Source organism: Telopea speciosissima, chromosome 4 (assembly GCF_018873765.1).
Source record: "Telopea speciosissima isolate NSW1024214 ecotype Mountain lineage chromosome 4, Tspe_v1, whole genome shotgun sequence".
Classification (NCBI taxonomy): domain Eukaryota; kingdom Viridiplantae; phylum Streptophyta; class Magnoliopsida; order Proteales; family Proteaceae; genus Telopea; species Telopea speciosissima.
The window spans coordinates 71130478-71148801 of NC_057919.1; the positions used below are offsets into that span (position 1 = coordinate 71130478).

General features: G+C 42.3%; 1 protein-coding gene across 4 annotated transcripts in view; it reads left to right on the forward strand.

Annotated features, from left to right (window-relative positions):
• LOC122659695 (SWI/SNF-related matrix-associated actin-dependent regulator of chromatin subfamily A-like protein 1) overlaps positions 1-18324 on the forward strand; it is a 152594-nt gene that overhangs the window by 30104 nt on the left and 104166 nt on the right. For all 4 annotated transcript variants that reach the window (XR_006332532.1, XM_043854794.1, XM_043854797.1 and 1 more), the window contains exons 9-10: positions 5231-5314; positions 5425-5466. Coding sequence is in view for 3 of the 4 variants with exons in the window: in XM_043854794.1 (XP_043710729.1) it covers positions 5231-5314; positions 5425-5466 (126 nt within the window). In the remaining variant the exon portion in view is untranslated. The remainder of the gene's footprint in view (positions 1-5230; positions 5315-5424; positions 5467-18324) is intronic.

An 18324-nucleotide genomic window follows, 5' to 3' on the forward strand; every position in this document is an offset into this window, starting at 1 on the left:
TTTTTTAGTGTTTTTAAACAAACATGAAACAGAAGCTTTACTGGGCCAAAAAAACGAAAAACAGAGACAAGAGAACCCAAAATACTTGTTTTGCATCCAATTTTTCGCCCAAATCTCTCGAGGGCTTCCATTCCTTGGTGAAAAACGACCCTAATAGAGGTGGTGGAATCACATCATTTGCTGCATTGAAGTTCCCAAAATCGAAGATTGAAGGTGTTCATGAAGGAATAGGTAGGGTTTTTCAAAAAACTTGATTTTTTGTTTCAAATCTTGCATTCTAGTTCTGTTTTTTGTTATGATTCAAGGAGAATAGGTTAAACTAAGTATTTGATGCATTCTTTGTATACATTTGCAAAAATTCAAACTCAAATCTACCAATTTTCACCCAAAACCGAAAATTGCTTCTAAAAATTATTTTTTTTATATATTTTTATTTTTTATAATTTCTTCCAAATATTAGAACCTATGCTAATGTGTATAATATATGTACTACATTATGTATAGATCTATCACTTTGATTCAAGATTATATTTTTACCCTATAATCTGTATTTTTTTTTTGCTATTTTCTGAAATTATGAAATACTTACAAAAATGATTTTTCATCTTTACTCGTTCATTATAGTTTGATTAAATGTCCCAATGGCTGAAAATATATGAGAAGACTTAGATTCATATTATTTGTATGGTAATGTACTATATTATATTATTATGTCATTTTTTAATTTCTGAAAAATTAAATAATGTGAAACTAATTGTGGAAAATATAAAAAATGTTTAAAGTTTGCTTAATATACTTTGCTAAGTACATGCAATGCATGAAATGCATCATATAGACATGTACTTTACTTGTATAAATTATTGATGTGTGGATTTTAATATAGTTTAATATTTATATAGTTATCTACTTATCTTTGGTGTTTAAGACGATGCCGCGACAACAAGACATTGAGTGGTCTTATTGTACCAAAATAAACAACAATAGATTGCATACAATGTGCAACTTCTGTGACACTCAACATCTTGGAGGTGGGGTAACTCGGCAAAAACAACACATGGCAGGAGGATATGTAAATGTTGCCAAGTATACAAAATGCCCTGTAGAGTAAAGCAGGGCAATGCAAAAACACCTTAGAGATGCAAAAAATAAATCCACCCAAGCACATGAGGGTGTTTTGGTGGAAAATTTGATGGAAGATTTCGAAGCTTATAAAGGATCGGATATGGAAGCGGAGGAGGACCCAGAGTTGGCATTGGCGATGCGACAATCAAGACATGAAGCAAGAGAGAAACAATGGCGAGCTGAGCTATTGGTAAGAAGTCGATCAGTTCAACCCCAACGTCAGGGCCCTGAAGATGCTGGTGTTGGCTCCTCTTGTCGTCCATTTGTAGGCAAGGGTAAGGAGCTTGCTGGCCTTAGTAGAGCAACTAGTGTCAAGGGAATGTTTGACCGGTTTACTAAAAGTGGTAAGGGTAAGAGAAAGAAGAGCCCAGATATCCGAGACATGGATCCTAATGTCTACAGACCGAGAGATGATGGCCAACAGAGGATTGAAGAAAGCTTTCAGGCCAAAACATTGAGTAAAAGGATAGGTAAAGCAATCTCCAGATGGTTCCACAGTTCCATGATTCCACCACATAAGGCCAAAGATCCCCACTTCAAGGCTATGGTGAAGGAGATTCAGTGGTGTGGGAAAAATGTTAAGCCACCCACACCTTATGAGATTGTTGGGCCTTACTTGGATGATATTGTCCAAGAAGGTGCATGAGTATGTTGAGAGGTTCAAGGAGAAGTGGCCATTATATGGAGTGACCATCATGTGTGATGGATGGAGTGGACCAACAAGATTATCCATCATCAATTTCCTTGTCTATTGTGACGGACGGATGATCTTCCATAAGTCGATCAATGCATCTAGTGAAATCAAAGATGCCCATTACTTATATAAGTTAATAGATGAAGTTGTGGAGGAGGTAGGAGAAGAAAATGTTGTCTAGATAGTAACTGACAATGCAACAAATTTCAAAAAGGCTGGTCATTTGCTGATGTTGAAAAGGAAGCATCTATTTTGGACGCCATGTGTGACTCATTGTATAGATTTGATGTTCAAGGACATAGGAGAATTGCCAAAGGTCCAACGGTTGGTTGGTAATGCAAGGAAGATCACAAACTTTATTTATAACCACAGTTAGGTTTTGGCATTGATTAGGAGTCGCACAAAAGGGGATTTAGTGAGGCTTTTTTTTTTTTCTTTCAATAAAATTTGGAAGGGAATGATTTAGTGAGGCTTGCAACCACAAGATTTGCAACAAATTACATTGCAATTGATAGCCTCATTTCCCGAAAGGATAGACTGCTTAAGATGTTCACCTCTCCTGACTGGTTGACTAGCAGTTATGCAAGGTCTGAAATTGGGAGATTTGTTCAAGATCTTGTCACCTCCTCACAGTTTTGGGCTACGATGAACTAAGGAGCCGACTTTATAATGTTATGATGCCACTCTTTTGTCTGCTTCGAGAGGTTGATGGGGATAAGGAGCAGATCATGGGTAAGATAATAGAGGCCATGGAAGCAGTGAAGAAGAGGATACATGACAATAGCCCAACATCAAACAAGAAGTATTTGAAAATTATAAATGAGGGATGGGAAAAGATGTTGGTTCAAGATGTTCATCGGGCAGGTAATCTTATTCTTATAACTCATCCTAAGTTACTATTTATTTATGTTAGTTCTAGGTTTCTAACCATCAATTACAAACCATGTGTAGCATATTATTTGAATCCGGATATTCAATACACCAATAATATAGGGTATAGACCGGATCTATTGGAAGCCCTAAAGAAAGTTGTCAACAGATTGGAGCCAGATCTGGCCGAGGCCATACTTGCCATGGAAGAGGTTAGTAATCCATTAATATATAAAAAGATTGGGACCAAGAATTTATCATAGAACAGCTTTAGTGGTTAACTAATATTTTCATACCTCTATAAGCTAAGTATTTTCGAGAGGCCACTCGTGGTTTTGCTGATAGAATGACTATCCATGCTAGGAGCATACAACGCCTAGGTAAGTTAGGTTTAATAATTTATTATGTTATTTCAAATTTGTTTCAAACTTTTTTAATATTTCATTTATTATTGTGCAGCTGATTGGTGGCTCAATTATGGGGGTATTAGTACTCCATACTTGACAACAATGGCAATTCGGGTGTTATCTCTAACGGCATCCTCTAGTGGCTGTGAACGTAACTGGAGTACATTCGGGTTGATACACCCCAAACCCCGTAATTATCTCAGTTATTCAATGTTGGAAAAGTTAGTGTATGTCCATTACAATATGAAGCTGAAGCTTAAATATTTAGAGTTGGGAAGAGAAGGAGATGAAGTAAATGTCAACCCAATCGACATCAACCACTTACTTGACGATGAAGATCTAGTTAGAGCATGGATAGAGGACACCGATAAAGTATTGGTGATGGATCAGTTAAGTGAGGATCGCCAAACAACCATGCCTGGTCTAATCATAGAGAACATCATTCGACAGATTGATGATGATGAAACACAGACACCATCACAAGATCTTTATCCTAATGTTGAAGAGGATGACAGTAGCCCTGAAGAAGGTTTAATTAGGAGGACAAGGTCAGGTCATTTGTATGGAGGAACTCAACAAGATGTTGGTGATGATGATGAAGGCGACGATGGTGATGGTGATGGTGGTGGTGGTGTTGCTACTGCTATTGATGATGATGACGATGATGATGATGGTGGTGGTGGTGGTGGTGGGGCTTCACAACATTATGCTGGGATACAATTCACATGTGAGGTAGGATACACACATGCTACCCAAGATACTCATCATGGTGGTCACCATAAGACTTACAGTCAGAAGGGCAAGGCTGCAAGGCTGGCAAGCGTTCCCATAATCCATATGGTAGTGATGTGCTTATGAGTAGCATGGAGTCACTTAGCATTAGTTCTGATCATGCTGGTGCTTCATCAGGCAATGGGCATTATGCATTAGGTTCTTCTTCGGGCTATGGACATAGGGCTTCTATAGGGTATGGAAGTTATGGATACGGAGAGACACAACCACAACCTAGTGCTTTCACGACATTAGCCACTCCAGAGCAGTACACACGATTCTACTATGAGTGGGAGAGTCACTACCATCAGTATTTTGACTGGGCTCAGTATTGTGCTTATGTTCGGTCAGTACACTACATCATCCTAGTCGCTCTTATTCTTGAAGACCCTTACAGATATGACTTTGATCCACCCCGACATTCTTCATGGCAATAGAGTGACTCTACATGTAAGAAATCTCATCTTTTAATCTTTTATAACAATTTCAAAGTCCCTCACTTGTCTGGTTATACATTAGTTACAATTCTTAGTGTATATGCATGATATATGACATAAATTGCTTGATTATATTGTTTTTTGTGTCCGAAAGTGTATTTCCATGTGTATTTTGACCATTTTCATGTGTTTCTGCACCGATCGATACGTATCTCTGATACAATACGATGCGATATGGTATGATATGATACAATATGTCTCTTAAAATCGCCCGACCGATACGATACCCTATACCGATACTTTAAACCTTGGTCACGGCCTCAATTAGAACTATTCAGATTAGCTGCCCAGTAGAAAAACCTGTTTAAACACCTGTATACTCTTAAAATTCTATACTATCAAACCCTTGTTTTCCATTAAGAAACCCTAGACTACTGTACTACAATTGGTAACTGGGATTATACCAGCAGTGCAGTAGACCCCCATATAGACCCTCCACCTACAACCTTAGCTATCCATCCTTGTACATATTCTTTCTTCCCTATGTACCCATTAAACTTAATCACAAATCTCTTTTTATCGTTACCATTTTGTTGGTTTGTATTTGGTCAATACCCTTAAAAATCGTAGAGACCTGCATGGAAAACTTGATCTGTCAAGTTTTTTCTTATGCAGGCTTTTATGGACCCCAGGTGTGTGGATGTTGTGTTTAATGTTCTTGAGAATACATGGGTGTCAAGCCGTATATGACTTTCTAGCCAACAATGACTTTAATATTTGGACACTTGATATTCCGAACTCTAAAAAATGAAATGAAGTTCAACACTTTAAAAATCAATTTGTTTTTCTTCCAGAAGACATTTATATATGGTTATTTTTCCTGACAAGAGTCGGTCGATGTATATTGAATATCTTTTTGGTTTTTACAGGCAATAGCTGTTGCTGCATGTGTTCGTGATTCCTGGCCTGTTCTTATTCTCACCCCTTCTTCGTTACGTCTACATTGGGCTTCTGTAAGGGCTTCTGTAAGGACATGAACTTATATGCCTTAATGAGATTAAGTTCATGTGGAGGATAAATTTATTGTTCTTCTGTTTTCCCTTCCGCCCTCCCCCCTCTTCAGATGATTCAACAGTGGCTAAATACCCCTTCAATGGATATTCTTGTAAGTTTTTCATGGTAGCAATTTTCATCTCTCAGATTTCTAGTTGGAAACCTATCCTTTCTCTCTTTTTGTTTTTACCATTTGTTTTCAATTATATCATTTGGCGTTATTATTTTTTCCCAGTGTCACTGTTAATCTTATTCTGCTGGTTGTGAATGTTTTTAACCATTGATATAATAACTAACAGATGTTCTCATATGACTTGTTTGAGCTCACATTCTGGATTTGTATGGGTATATGAGGAGGAAGGTATGGGAGAATTTCTAAGGGTCCATACCATGAAGGTTCCCATCAATGAGGATTTTTTTTTGGTGTGGGCAGAAGGCCTCAAGGCTTGAATTTGCAGCAGTAGCATGGTATGGTGAAAGGATGATTGGAACCAAAGTTCTGCACCATGACATGCCATGGACTTCACCTACAGGGCATGCTGGCACCTTCATCAATGAGATGAATTTGGGGTTTGCTCACTGGGTCTCAGCTTTCCTATTTCCACAGCTGACTTAGATGGTCTTTAATAAGTCCTAGGGGTGCATCTGGGATGGGCAAGGTTTTTGTAAAACCCAGTCTAGTTCCAAATGTCGTGAAATTCTGTGAAATATTTCGGTTTAGACAGATGTTGAACGAAATGGCAAACAATATGAATGTTTTACAAGATTTCTGGAGGATTTTTGACGGAGTGGTCAAAACGATTCTTTTCCTTAATATAAATTCAAATGTTTGAAACGAAATGCATTGAAAATTTTGACCCATTTCGTGAACTTTGGTGGTTTCGACAGAAAGGGTTGGGAAAACTTCGGCAGCAACATTCTAGTGGTTTTAATCCTGCCCAGAACTCAATGTTGTACTTAGCATTGTTCTAATTCTTGGCGAAATTTCGCTAATTTCGCACTTACCAAGACAAAATGATAGGCGAATCACAAAACCTGCATTGTTGCAGTGTTTTATGCCACAGACGTCGCCACCGCAACTTTCCGGCTTCTGGTTCTCCTCCTCGCAGGAAAGACTCCTCGGGCCCTGAGCCTGAGACTACGCTGATCTCCTGCGCCGCTGGTGAAGCTCAGGTTTTGTCTGCAAATCATGCTGAAGCCTTGCTCCTTGGTCCCCATCGGCTGGCTTCCACAGCCTTTTCGATCTCTGATGCTCCCACTGGTCCACCAGTTCCCCAAGCGACAGATTCGACTTCCGGTTTTGCTCGGAGCTCCCTGCAGAACAGATCGCGCAGAGATGGTTACTCCAAAATGGCACCTGAATCCCTCGGCAGTTCCTCTTCAAACCTGGTTGCATCGAAGATTTGGGCCCTGCCATCACTGGCTTCCTCTGTTGCAGGTCAAACCAGGGATCAGTCTCCCAGAAGCTCCTCTCTCGATTGTTGTCTTGCTCCTGTGCGAGGTCGAACAATTGAAGCTTTTTCCCCTGTTACACTAAGTACCCCCCCTTTTGTCTCCCCTCCTACCTAACCCTCCTGGTCCCACTGCTTACCTTGGTCCCACTTTACCCTTGACTTCTTTAAACCAACCCCCTCTTACTCCTAACCTGGCCCAATCTCTACCCAAACCGTCCCCATCCTTTTTCACTTATAACCTTCCCATTTTGCCCCCTCCAACCCATTTATACCGTAACACTATCCTAAACCATAACCCATCCACCACTACCCCCTAACCCGATCCACTTCTCCCCTAACCCGATCCTATACCTTCCCACCCTTACCTTGCCTTAACCATTTCACATTCCCCCGACCCCTCCCCTACCCCCCTCTTTTGTTCTAACTCCTTTTCTCCCTTAACCTTGTTTGCTGAATGCCCCCTCCCCCCCTTGTCTCCCTTTGTGGGACCGGCAGCTCCCTTGCTGCTACTGTTATAGCCCGCCTCCGCCCTACCCTTGCATACTCCCGTAGGAGGTATAAGAGTGTCTCCCCAAGGACTTTGATGCCCTACACCCTCTAGTTTTCCGTGTCTACTGTTTTCATCTGGAATGTCAGGGGTCTTAATTCCCTGGCCAAGCATCATGACATTAGATCTCTCATTAAGTCTTCTCATTCTTCCTTCTGCGCCGTTCTTGAAACTAGTGTCCTGCATGAAAATGCTTCTCGCATTGCGGCATCCATTGCCCCTTCTTGGTCCTTTATCTCCAATTACAGCCATTCTCCTAATGGGTGTATTTGGATCCTTTGGGACCGACCCCTCCAAAATTCACATATCCATTTCTCACTCCTCCCCCCAGCTTATTCATCTCTTTCTTTCTCTCCCTAATTCCCCCCTATCCTTTTACCTCACGGTGGTCTATGCCTTCAACCGGGCTGCCGACCGTACGTCCTTTTGGGACAATTTGGCTCTTCTTAAAGCTGGGACAGGGTCCCTTCCTTGGGGGGTGGGGGGAGACTTCAATGTAGTCAGATTCCAATCTAAGAAAATTGGAGGTCGCCCCCTTGATACCCAGTTCGTGAAGGCCTTCAATGATTGTATTGAGGATATTGGTATTGATGATCTTAGATGGTTAGGATCCTCCCTAACCTGGCACAATCGTAGTGGTGGAAATGACCGGATTGCTTGCAAACTGGACCGCTTCCTCATCAATGAAGCCTGGCTCTCCACCTTTCCTCATTCCCATGCTAACTTCCTTCTCCAAGGCCTGTTAGACCACAGCCCTTGCCATCTCCTTATTCAACAATACTCCTCCTTCGGTCCCAAGCCTCTTAAATGCTTTGACATGTGGACCACCCATCATCTTTACCTCCCAACCATTCTTAAAGCTTGGAGCTCTCCCGTCCATTGCCCCTCCCTCCCTCTCATCGCCTTCGCCACCATCTCATCAAATCTGCCCTCAAAATTTGGAACTCTTCCTCCTTTGGTAATATCCCCTCCCGGGTCTCCTCTTGTTGATCCGACCTTGCCACTGTGCAATCCCACCTTTAATCGGATCCGCTCAACCCCTTGCTGGCTGAGGAGGAGAGAAAGCTTTCTGAAGAGCTCTCTTCCCTTGCCTCTCTGGAAGAAAGCTTTCTCTGCCAGAAATCCCGTATCAAGTGGCTGGAGCTTGGTGATTCTAACACGTCTTTCTTTCATCGTTTTTTAAAAGCCAGGTTGAGCTCCAACTCCATTACCTTGTTCATTGCTCGAGATGGATCCCCGCTTTCCTTTGTAGTCGATATTAAGTCCGAGGCCGTCTCCTTTTTCTCCTCCCTTTTTAACCCTCCCGTTCCCCCTTCCTCTCCCCTCCCTCTTGGCCTCGTTAATAAATTTGTCCCCTCCTCCTTGGCTAGTTCTCTCCTTGCCATCCCTTCTGATGAGGAGATTACCAAGGCTATCTTATCCCATAAATCCAATAAGGCCCCTGGACCTGATGGTTTCAGCATGGGTTTTTTCATTAGCTACTGGGACCATATTGAAGGAGACCTCATCAAAGCCGTCCGCAGCTTCTTCTTTAACCCCAGCCAGCTTGACCAGGTCAATCAGACTTTTCTTTGCCTCATCCCTAAAAAAGATGGAGCCTCCTCTCTGTCTGATTTCAGACTTATTTCTCTTTGCAATCTTCTTTACAAGTTCATTGCTAAGATCCTGACAAACAGAATCTAGCTTGTCATCCCATCCTTGGTCAGCCCCAACCAATTTGCCTTCATTTCTGGCAGAAGCATTGCGGATAACATCATCATCTGCTCTGAAATTGTGCGTGGTTTCGACCGAAAATCCCACTTACCCGCTGCCCTTATGAAGATTGACCTTCACAAAGCTATCGATTCCGTCAGATGGGACTTAATCTGCGATGTGCTTTCCCAGATGGGCTTTCCCCCCCTCGCCTTCATCCGTTGGATTCTGGCTTGTATCTCCTCCCGCTCTTTCTCTGTTATCGTTAATGGTTCCCCCTCCGGCTTTTTCCACTCTAAAGTTGGAATTCGCCAAGGATGCCCCCTCTACCCTTTCCTCTTTTCTTTGGCCCTGGAAGTCCTTTCGAAGTGCATCCAAGCCAAAATGGACCTTCACCTTATCTCCCTTATTCCAAATGCAAGCACCTAAATCTCACCCACTTGGCCTTTGTGGACGATCTTATGATCTTCTCCAAAGCTTCCCCCTCTTCCATCTCTGCCATCATGTCTTCCCTTCACCTCTTCGAGAGCCTCTTTGGCCTCCGTATCAACCTCTTTAAATCCAAACTCTTCCTCTCTGGTATCTCGGATTCCAACAGAGACTCCCTCCTCCGCCTAATGGGCTTTTCCTTGGGCTCCCTCCTAGTGAAATACCCCTGATTCCTGCTAGGCCATCCAGTCATCATTGCATCCCCATGCTTGACAATGTCCGCAAGCGTCTCCAGCTCTGGAAAGGTAGACTTCTCTCCTTCGCGGGTAGGCTTGAATGCATCAGATCGGTTCTCGAATCTTCTTACATTTATTGGTGGGGCATCTTTGGCCTTCCTAAAGCCACCATTAAAGCCATGGAAACCCTCTTGTGTGCTTTACTCTGGAAAGGGAAGGAAACCTCCAAATTCCTCCATCCAGTCAGCTGGAAATCCATCTGCCTTCCCAAATCTGAAGGAGGCCTCGGTGTTATCGAGAGTGGGACTCTCGGTATTAGGTCTAGAAAGCTAATACCGAGAGTAGAAAGGAATGGGGCAGTTTGGGTGTGTTTTATTTACTTAAGTCAATGGGTATTTACTGTTATACCCTTTTGTAATGTTTATATTAATGAAATTCTGAGGGAAGAGAATCAATTCCTTCTTTCAAAAGGCAATACGATCGTGTTTCTCTTCCTGTCTCGTTTTCTCTTCTTCCTCTTATTTTGCTGTTGTAATTTACATGGTATCAGAGCATTAGGCATTGCTACAGCTCTCTACGACTATTATCTTCTTTTCTATCAAGGCATCTATCGACATTGAGGTGGTGATTTCAGATTAGAGGTCTTGCGGCTTCTTATTTCTTTTGTTTGAAGGGGTGCAGCACCCTATGCTGTATTTCTGGACTGTTTAGAGACTAGTTCAAGATCTAAAGTAAGAACTAGGTCTCTCTTTTTCGGTTTTTGGTGGTTTATGGAGTGAAGGTTACGCTGGAATAGGAGGAGCATCTATTGGTAGCACCCTGTTAGGGTCTTGAGATCGATTTTTCCAGGGAGAATAATCGAATTTTTGGTGGAGGTTTTGGAATCTATATTTGTGTTTGCTGGATTTTTTAGAAGGTACTGCAGCAATTATTTCTGTTTTGATTCCTCTTTTGAGATCGATTTTTTCTTCCCCTTGGAGATTCATCGATTTTTTGGTCTGGTTTTTGGAACCACTTCTTGAGATTGTTGCAATATTTGAAACTTGCTGGATTTTTCGGGAGTTATTGAAGGGCAGAAATTTATTGTTCTGTAGAGTTTGGTTCAGATTTGGTTAAACTCGATTTTCTTGTCAAGGTTGTCTGGCAGAATTTTTCACCTGTTCTTTTGTGCAATCTCACTCCATCTTTTGGCTGTGAATTATGGGTGATACTTCTAAGAATGTGATGACTGAGGTTTTCTCTTCCTCCTCCAGTCGTATCACTGAAAAGAAATTGGAGGGGATCACCAGCTTTCAACAATGGAAGAAAATTGTTAAGGTGGTTTTAACGGGACGTGATAAGCAGAATCACTTATTTAAGACTAAACCTGATGATGACCCCTTATGGGATACTGTTGATGCTAGAATCTTGGGACAGATGCTGAATTCTATGGAACATCTGATTGTCGATTTAGTGACACACATTGATACTGTTAAGGAGTTGTGGGAGTACCTTAATGTTTTGTACTCTGGACAAAACAATCTTTCCCTCATTTATGAGTTGTCCCAAGAGTTCTATAGGGTTGATCGAAAGGGTCGTCCTTTGACCCAGTACTTTGCTAATTTTAAAAGGATGTATGGGGAGCTTAATTCACTTCTTCCCATTACTTCTAATGTGGAAGAAATGCAAAGTCAGCGGGAGCAGCTTGCTGTTATGGGATTCTTGGGAGGACTTGGGAAGGAGTTCGATTCAGTTCGTTCCCAAATTCTTGGTGGTGACAAGGTAGCCACATTGTTTGAGACTTTTTCCAGGGTTCTACGTGTCTCCCGTGAGACTACTACTACTGTTGATAATTCAGCCTTGGCTTCTTTTCCTCAGAACCGTGAGCCCAATGGTGGGGCTGGTACTGGTGGTAATGGTAATACTGGTGCTGGTCGTGGTTGTGGTGGTGGGGCTGGTTCTAGTAAACCACCTACCTTGGGTACTCAGAGTATTCTTGATGGTTCGGAGCAAGAGAGGACTTGTCATCATTGTGGTCCTCCGGGACATATCCAACGCTTTTGTTGGAAACTTCATGGCAAACCACTTCAACAGCAGCTTGCCAATTCAGCTACCTCTACTGAGTCTACAGTTTTTGCATCTCCGCAGCCTGAGGGTAAGACCGTGAAGATGTCTGATGAAGAATATGCCCGTTTTACACAATTTCAGATTTCTCAGTCAACTCAGCCTCCAACCGCCATCTTTGTTCAGACAGGTAATGCTATTCCCTGTATTTCGATTGCTACTCCTCGTCCTTGGATCATTGATTCAGGGGCATCGGATCACATGGCTGGCGTTTCAGATATTCTTTCTTCCTTCCAAAAATCTTCGTCTAGTGTTACTTTAGCTAATGGTTCCTTAGCTAACGTAAGTGGTACTGGTACTGCACATGTGTCTTTATATTCTGTTCTCTACTTGCCTGATTTCCCATTCAACCTTTTCTCTGTTAATCGCTTTACCAAATCTCATAAATTTTCTGTAACCTTTTTCCCGGATTCTTGTGTATTTCAGGATCTTACGACGAAGAAGACGATTGGTAGAGGTCGTGAGTCGAGAGGGCTTTACATACTTGAGGATACTTCATTTATGGCGTGTACCGGTGTGGCGTCACCCCAGTAGATTCATTGTCATTTGGGTCATCCTTCATGAGAGAGTTTAAAGCTTTTGGATAGTCGGTTTCGGTCTCTTTCTAGTTTGAATTGTGAGTCATGTCAGTTTGGGAAACTTCATCGTGTGAATTACCCTCCTAGAGTAATTAAACGGTTTGACCAACCTTTTTCTTTAGTTCATTCAGATGTATGGGGTCCATGTCCTGTCGTGTCTACTTTGGGTTATCGTTACTTTGTAACATAGTACTAAATCTCGTTTCGTTTCGGTGTTTTGGTCTGATCGAAATTTTCGAGATACCGAAATTTCGACAGAAATATTGTATTTGTAAAATGCAAAAAATGACCAAGATTTACGAAATTTCCGAAACAAGATGACCGAAATTACCGAGATTTCCGAAATGAGATGACCAAAATTTTCGAAATATTCGAAATATTGCATTTTTCAATTCGATGTTGCATTTCGTGTCGACTCGACCGAGATACTCGAAATTCTTGAAATCTCGACCGAGACGAAACGAGTTTTAGTACTATGCTTTGTAACCTTTGTTGGATCCTAAGGCTCTCAAGTGTATGTTTGTTGGCTATTCTCGCACTCAAAAGGTTATCGTTGTTATTCTTTTGAGTTGCGGAAATATTTTGATACTGCTGATGTTTCTTTCTTTGAGTCTACTCCCTATGATAGTTCATCTTTTATTGTATCTGACTTGGAAGATGATCTTCCCGTTTCCGTTGTTCAATCTATTGTTCACCCTGTTCCACAGGCTGTCTCATCACCAGCTCCTCCACCTATTGTGTTTCAACGTCACCAATGGAAAGTTTGTACTTGGACCCCCGCTCCTTCGAGTTTTGCCACATCTACTTCTTCGCCGGCCGATCCTGAGACAGGTAATACTCCTTCTCCTTTGGAACTTCCTTCTGATCTTGATATTCCTATTGCTCATCATAAGGGTGTTCGGGCTTGTACTCAACACCCCATTTCTAACTTTGTTTCCTATGCTGGTTTGTCTTTCACCTTTCATTCTTGTTAACAAACTGTTGAAAATCGTCTTGTTCCTAAGTTTGTCGCAGAAGCATTGTCCAGTCCTGGTTGGAAGGATGCTATGAATGAGGAATTGTTGGCATTGGAAGAGAATTAGACTTGAGATCTTGTGCCCTTACCCTCAGGTAAATCTACTATTGGTTGTCGGTGGGTGTATGTGGTGAAAGTGAATCCTGATGGATCCTTGGCTCGTTTGAAGGCCCGTCTTGTTGCGAAGGGCTATGCCCAAGTATATGGGGTTGATTACTTGGATACTTTTTCTCCTATAGCGAAGCTTACTTCTGTTCGCATTTTGATTTCTCTTCCTGCTACTTACCATTGGCCTTTGTATCAACTATATCTCAAGAATGCATTTTGCATGGGGATTTGAACGAAGAAGTTTACATGGAGCAACCTCCTGAGTTTGTTGCTCAGGGGGAGTCTGGCTTGATGTGTAAGTTGAAGAAGTCTCTGTATGGGCTGAAACAGTCCCCTAGGGCTTGGTTCGGTAGGTTTATTGAAGTTGTGTTAGAGTTTGGGCTGACAAGGTGTGGTAGTGATCATTCTGTGTTTTTCCGCCACTATGGTGCGGGAAAAATATTTCTTGTGGTTTATGTAGATGATATAGTCATTACAGAAGATGATGTTTCGGGTATTGAAGGTTTGAAGGTACACTTGTAGCAAAAATTTCAGACCAAGGATCTGGGTAAGTTGAAGTATTTTTTGGGTGTGGAAATTGCTTAGTTAAAGAAAGGAATTTCGCTTTTAGCGAAAATATGTCCTTGATCTTCTTTTAGAGATAGGAATGTTGGGTTCTAAACCTCTAGATACTCCTATGGATCCCAATTTGAAGCTTACTGCTGATGATGGTGATATTTTGCCTCATCTTGAGAAGTACGGGAGGCTTGTTGGGAAGTTAAATTACCTAATAGTGACGAGGCCTAATATTGCCTTTCTTGTTAGTGTGGTGAGTCAGTTCTTGTCTGCTCCACGGACATCTCATTGGGAGGCTGTTATGCATATTTTACGCTATCTTAAAAAGGCTCCTGGATGTGGTCTTCTCTACAGTGATCATGGCCATGGGTAGATAGAGGGTTTTTCAGATGCTGATTGGGCAGGGTCTCCAGTTGACAGGAGGTCTGCCACAGGTTATTGTGTGTTTGTTGGAGTGAATTTGGTGTCCTGGAAGAGCAAGAAATAGACAGTAGTTACTCGTTCCAGTGCAGAATCGGAGTATAGGGCCATGGCACATGTTACTTGTGAGCTAATGTGGGTGAAACAGTTGCTGGCTGAAATTGGGTTCGTTGATGATTCTCCAATGCGACTGTGGTGTGACAATCAAGCTGCTGTCCATATTGCTTCAAATCCAGTGTTTCATGAAAGAACGAAACACATTGAGGTTGACTGTCATGTTGTTCGAGAGAAGCTTCAGCAAGGGCTGATTTCTCCTTGTCATGTTTGTACAGGAGAGCAACTTGCAGATGTGTTTACTAAGTCTTCGGGGAGTGCAAGAGTGGATTATATTTGGAACAAGCTGGGCATGATTAACATCTATGCTCCAGCTTGGGGGGGAGTGTTATCGAGAGTGGGACTCTCGATATTAGCGTTAGAAAGCTAATATCGAGAGGAGAAAGGAAAGGGGCAGTGTAGGTGTGTTTTATTTACTTAAGTCTATGGGTATTTACTGTTATACCCTTTTGTAATGTTTATATTAATGAAATTCTGAGGGAAGAGAATCAATTCCTTCTTTCAAAAGGTAATACGATCGTGTTTCTCTTCTTCTTCTTCTCCATCTTATTTTTCTGCTGTAATTTACACTCGGCATTCGCCGTATCCGCAACTCCAATACTGCGGGAATTCTGAAGCTTATTTGGAAAATCTCCTCTAAGCATGACTCCATTTGGGTTCATTGGGTTTACTCCCATCTCCTCAAAAAATGACTCCATTTGGACTGTCCCCATCCCTTTGGATTCCTCCTGGGTTTGGCGCAAGATCCTCCTCCTCTGCCCCTTGGTGCTAAGAGCTACTTCCTCTACTATTGCTGATGGGTCTTCCATCTCCCTTTGGCTTGACCCTTGGCACCCTAATGGAGTCCTCTATAACTTCTTTGGGGCTTGATCAATTTACTCCTGCGGCATTCCCAAGTCTGCCTCCCTATCCTCCATCATCTCTCATGGATCTTGGTTCCCCCCTCCCCTCTTCCCCTCATCCTCTCCCTGATCTGGAATTCCCTTCCCCCCTCCCCCCCGGCTCATGCGGACATGGTTATTTGGCTCCCCTCCCCAAACAGCCTTTTTAGCTTTAGATCTGCCCGGAACCTTGTTAGGACCCATGCCCCTACTGTCTTATGGCACAAGCTAGCCTGGTTCAAAGGTCACATCCCTCGCCAGAGCTTCCTGACTTGGAGAACGCTTACCCTTTGCCTTCCCACCCAAGCCTTCCTCCTTCACTGAAGAATCCCTGTCCCCGCTTCTTGTATCTTCTGTTGGAGCAGTTCCGAAGACATTGACCACCTCTTCTTTGCTTGCCCCTTTACCTCCCATCTAGAAAAAAGCCCTTTTGTTTATCTGGCCTCACAGCAGGAGACCCCTCCCTTTCGCTAGAGTGACTCTGGCTGGTCATGACTTACCCTTGTTGCTCTATCTGCGACACTATTGGCAAGCTTGTGTTAGCCGCTGCTCTTTACCACATTTTGTGAAATCCACCTCTAAATTGAACTTTTTTGAACTTGTGTGGTTGTAGGTTCTGGTTTAGTGTCCATGCTTGCTTCTATGTTGTGGGCTGCATCGGTAGTGGATTCGGAGCAATCCATTGACTCGCCTATGGAGGATTCCGAGGAGCCAGCACAGCTAGCCATCCTTGAATCCGAAGATCCTGTCGGGTCCTAGCACATCAGCTTCATATGCCAAACATGCTGGATCGAGCATATGCAGAACCTCACAATTTCCTGGGCTGGGTTATGTAAGTATTTGTCTTTACAAATAAGACTATAATGTTAATAATATAATGGGGGGCAGAAAAGTAAATTTACCCTTGTGGGACCCACATCCTTGTTTAGAGCTGCCTGTGTGCCAACATGCCCGGGCCCACAATTATGGCCTATTAGGTTTAAATCATAACATAATTATAAGACTTAGGTAGTTAATTACCTTTAAAAATTAGTTTAGCGAAACATATTTTTAAAAACTAATTTTACTAACCTGAGCTAAACAGCCCTTAGTACTACCCCCTATATATAAACTAACCTTAGACTAGAACTCATTTTTATCTAAACTAAAATCGATTCAGCCTTGGGAGAAGAAGAAGAAGGAAGGAGAAGAAGGAAGATTAGGGTTTGAGAAATTCTTCTCAAATTGAAGATTTGAAAGCTTGGAGGGAACCTTTGGTGGAAGTTTTCACTTTCTATACAGCAAGGATAAGGTGAGCTTCATAAACCCCTGTGGAATCTCCTCTCTTCCTCTCTTCTTCTTTAATTTTCCTTTGAACCCATGGACTAACCAGCGCTATTACCTTGTAATTACTTAGGATAGTTAATTAGAACCCTAAAACCTAACCCAATTAGATTAATCCATCACTCTAAGGCAGCATCCCAAGCCATTAAAGCCCCAATTATCCTATTCCCATAATAACCTGCCATTTACTCAGAAAATTTAGAAAATTCTTTCATTCCTTTCTAGGGTTGGAACCATGGCATGGATCGTACATGCAAATGGGTTACAATGGACCTATGGCAGTACCCTAGAACATCCCTAACTCAATTTGGGTGCTGGGGTTCCATGCTAGGCATGACCCATGAAATTACACCTAAAAAACAGCTACTGGTTTGCCCACCGGATTCAGCCTGCTAAATCGTACGACCGACCAGATTCAGGCTAGTTCTGAATTCGGTCCTCCCTGCTGTCCCTGTTTTGTTTCCATATTCTGGTATGTACCCTTCAGACCTGCCACGGGTTATCCAACACCTCACTCCTGCTGGCAAGGGTCGCAGCACAGGGTTTATGATAACCTAACCATATGCATTCTAACATGATGTCATATGTTTACAGCAGTAAGAAGGTAGTAATTCAGTTCCATCAACATCTCATTCATAACAGTCATAGAACATAATAATATTATTCAAATGCAATATGAAATGCATCCTAAAATCATGCATATATCTAATGCAAAAGAAAAGACTATAAAGCTATATGAACCTTTACAATTAATATGACGTATGAACAAATGTAGTAAGCATAAGAGCAAGAAAGTAAGAAACACTCCACAAATTAAGGTCAAAATCCCCTTGGAGTTGGAGATACAGCCTAGCCAAAAGAGAGTTCCAACTCATACTTTAACCTCACCAACAGATGATACACAACCTAAATTATCAATACACGACATGTATTAGGTCCTGAGATAACCCTAAGCAAAAGCCCTAACCACATTCACTGTCCCAGGTCTGAAGAGTACATGCCAGAATGGGAACAAACAGTAGGGTTAGCACTGAGGGTCTGCCGGAGTCTGATGTGTTCATTCTGGAACAGGCGGGTCTTTACCGTAGTAGAGTGGTATTCTCGGGTGACCAATGTTTCGTTTGCGTTTCCGGGACTGAGAATACCATACCTATTACAGTAGCACTTATACCTCATGAGGCCTAGAAATGTTGCTAGTAGCATGCTTAGTTTAGGTCATGCATCATGGACCATATGTATATGCTTGCATGTTTTCCCTTGCTGGGCTCAGTGGAGCTCACCCCTGTGGATCCCTCTTTTTCAGATAGTATGGCTGGTTCTGAGAAACTAGATGATGGACCTGTTACTGCTTTGGACTGCCACACCGATCAGGGTCGTACGGTGCAGGGGTTTGAAGTTCATGATGTATCCTGCGGATGCAATGCGTGCGCGTTCACGTGATCTGGCCTGATGGAGCAGGCTATTCTCTTTTTGTGTCTATACATTACTTTTGTGTGGTATAGCCTCCAGTTAATT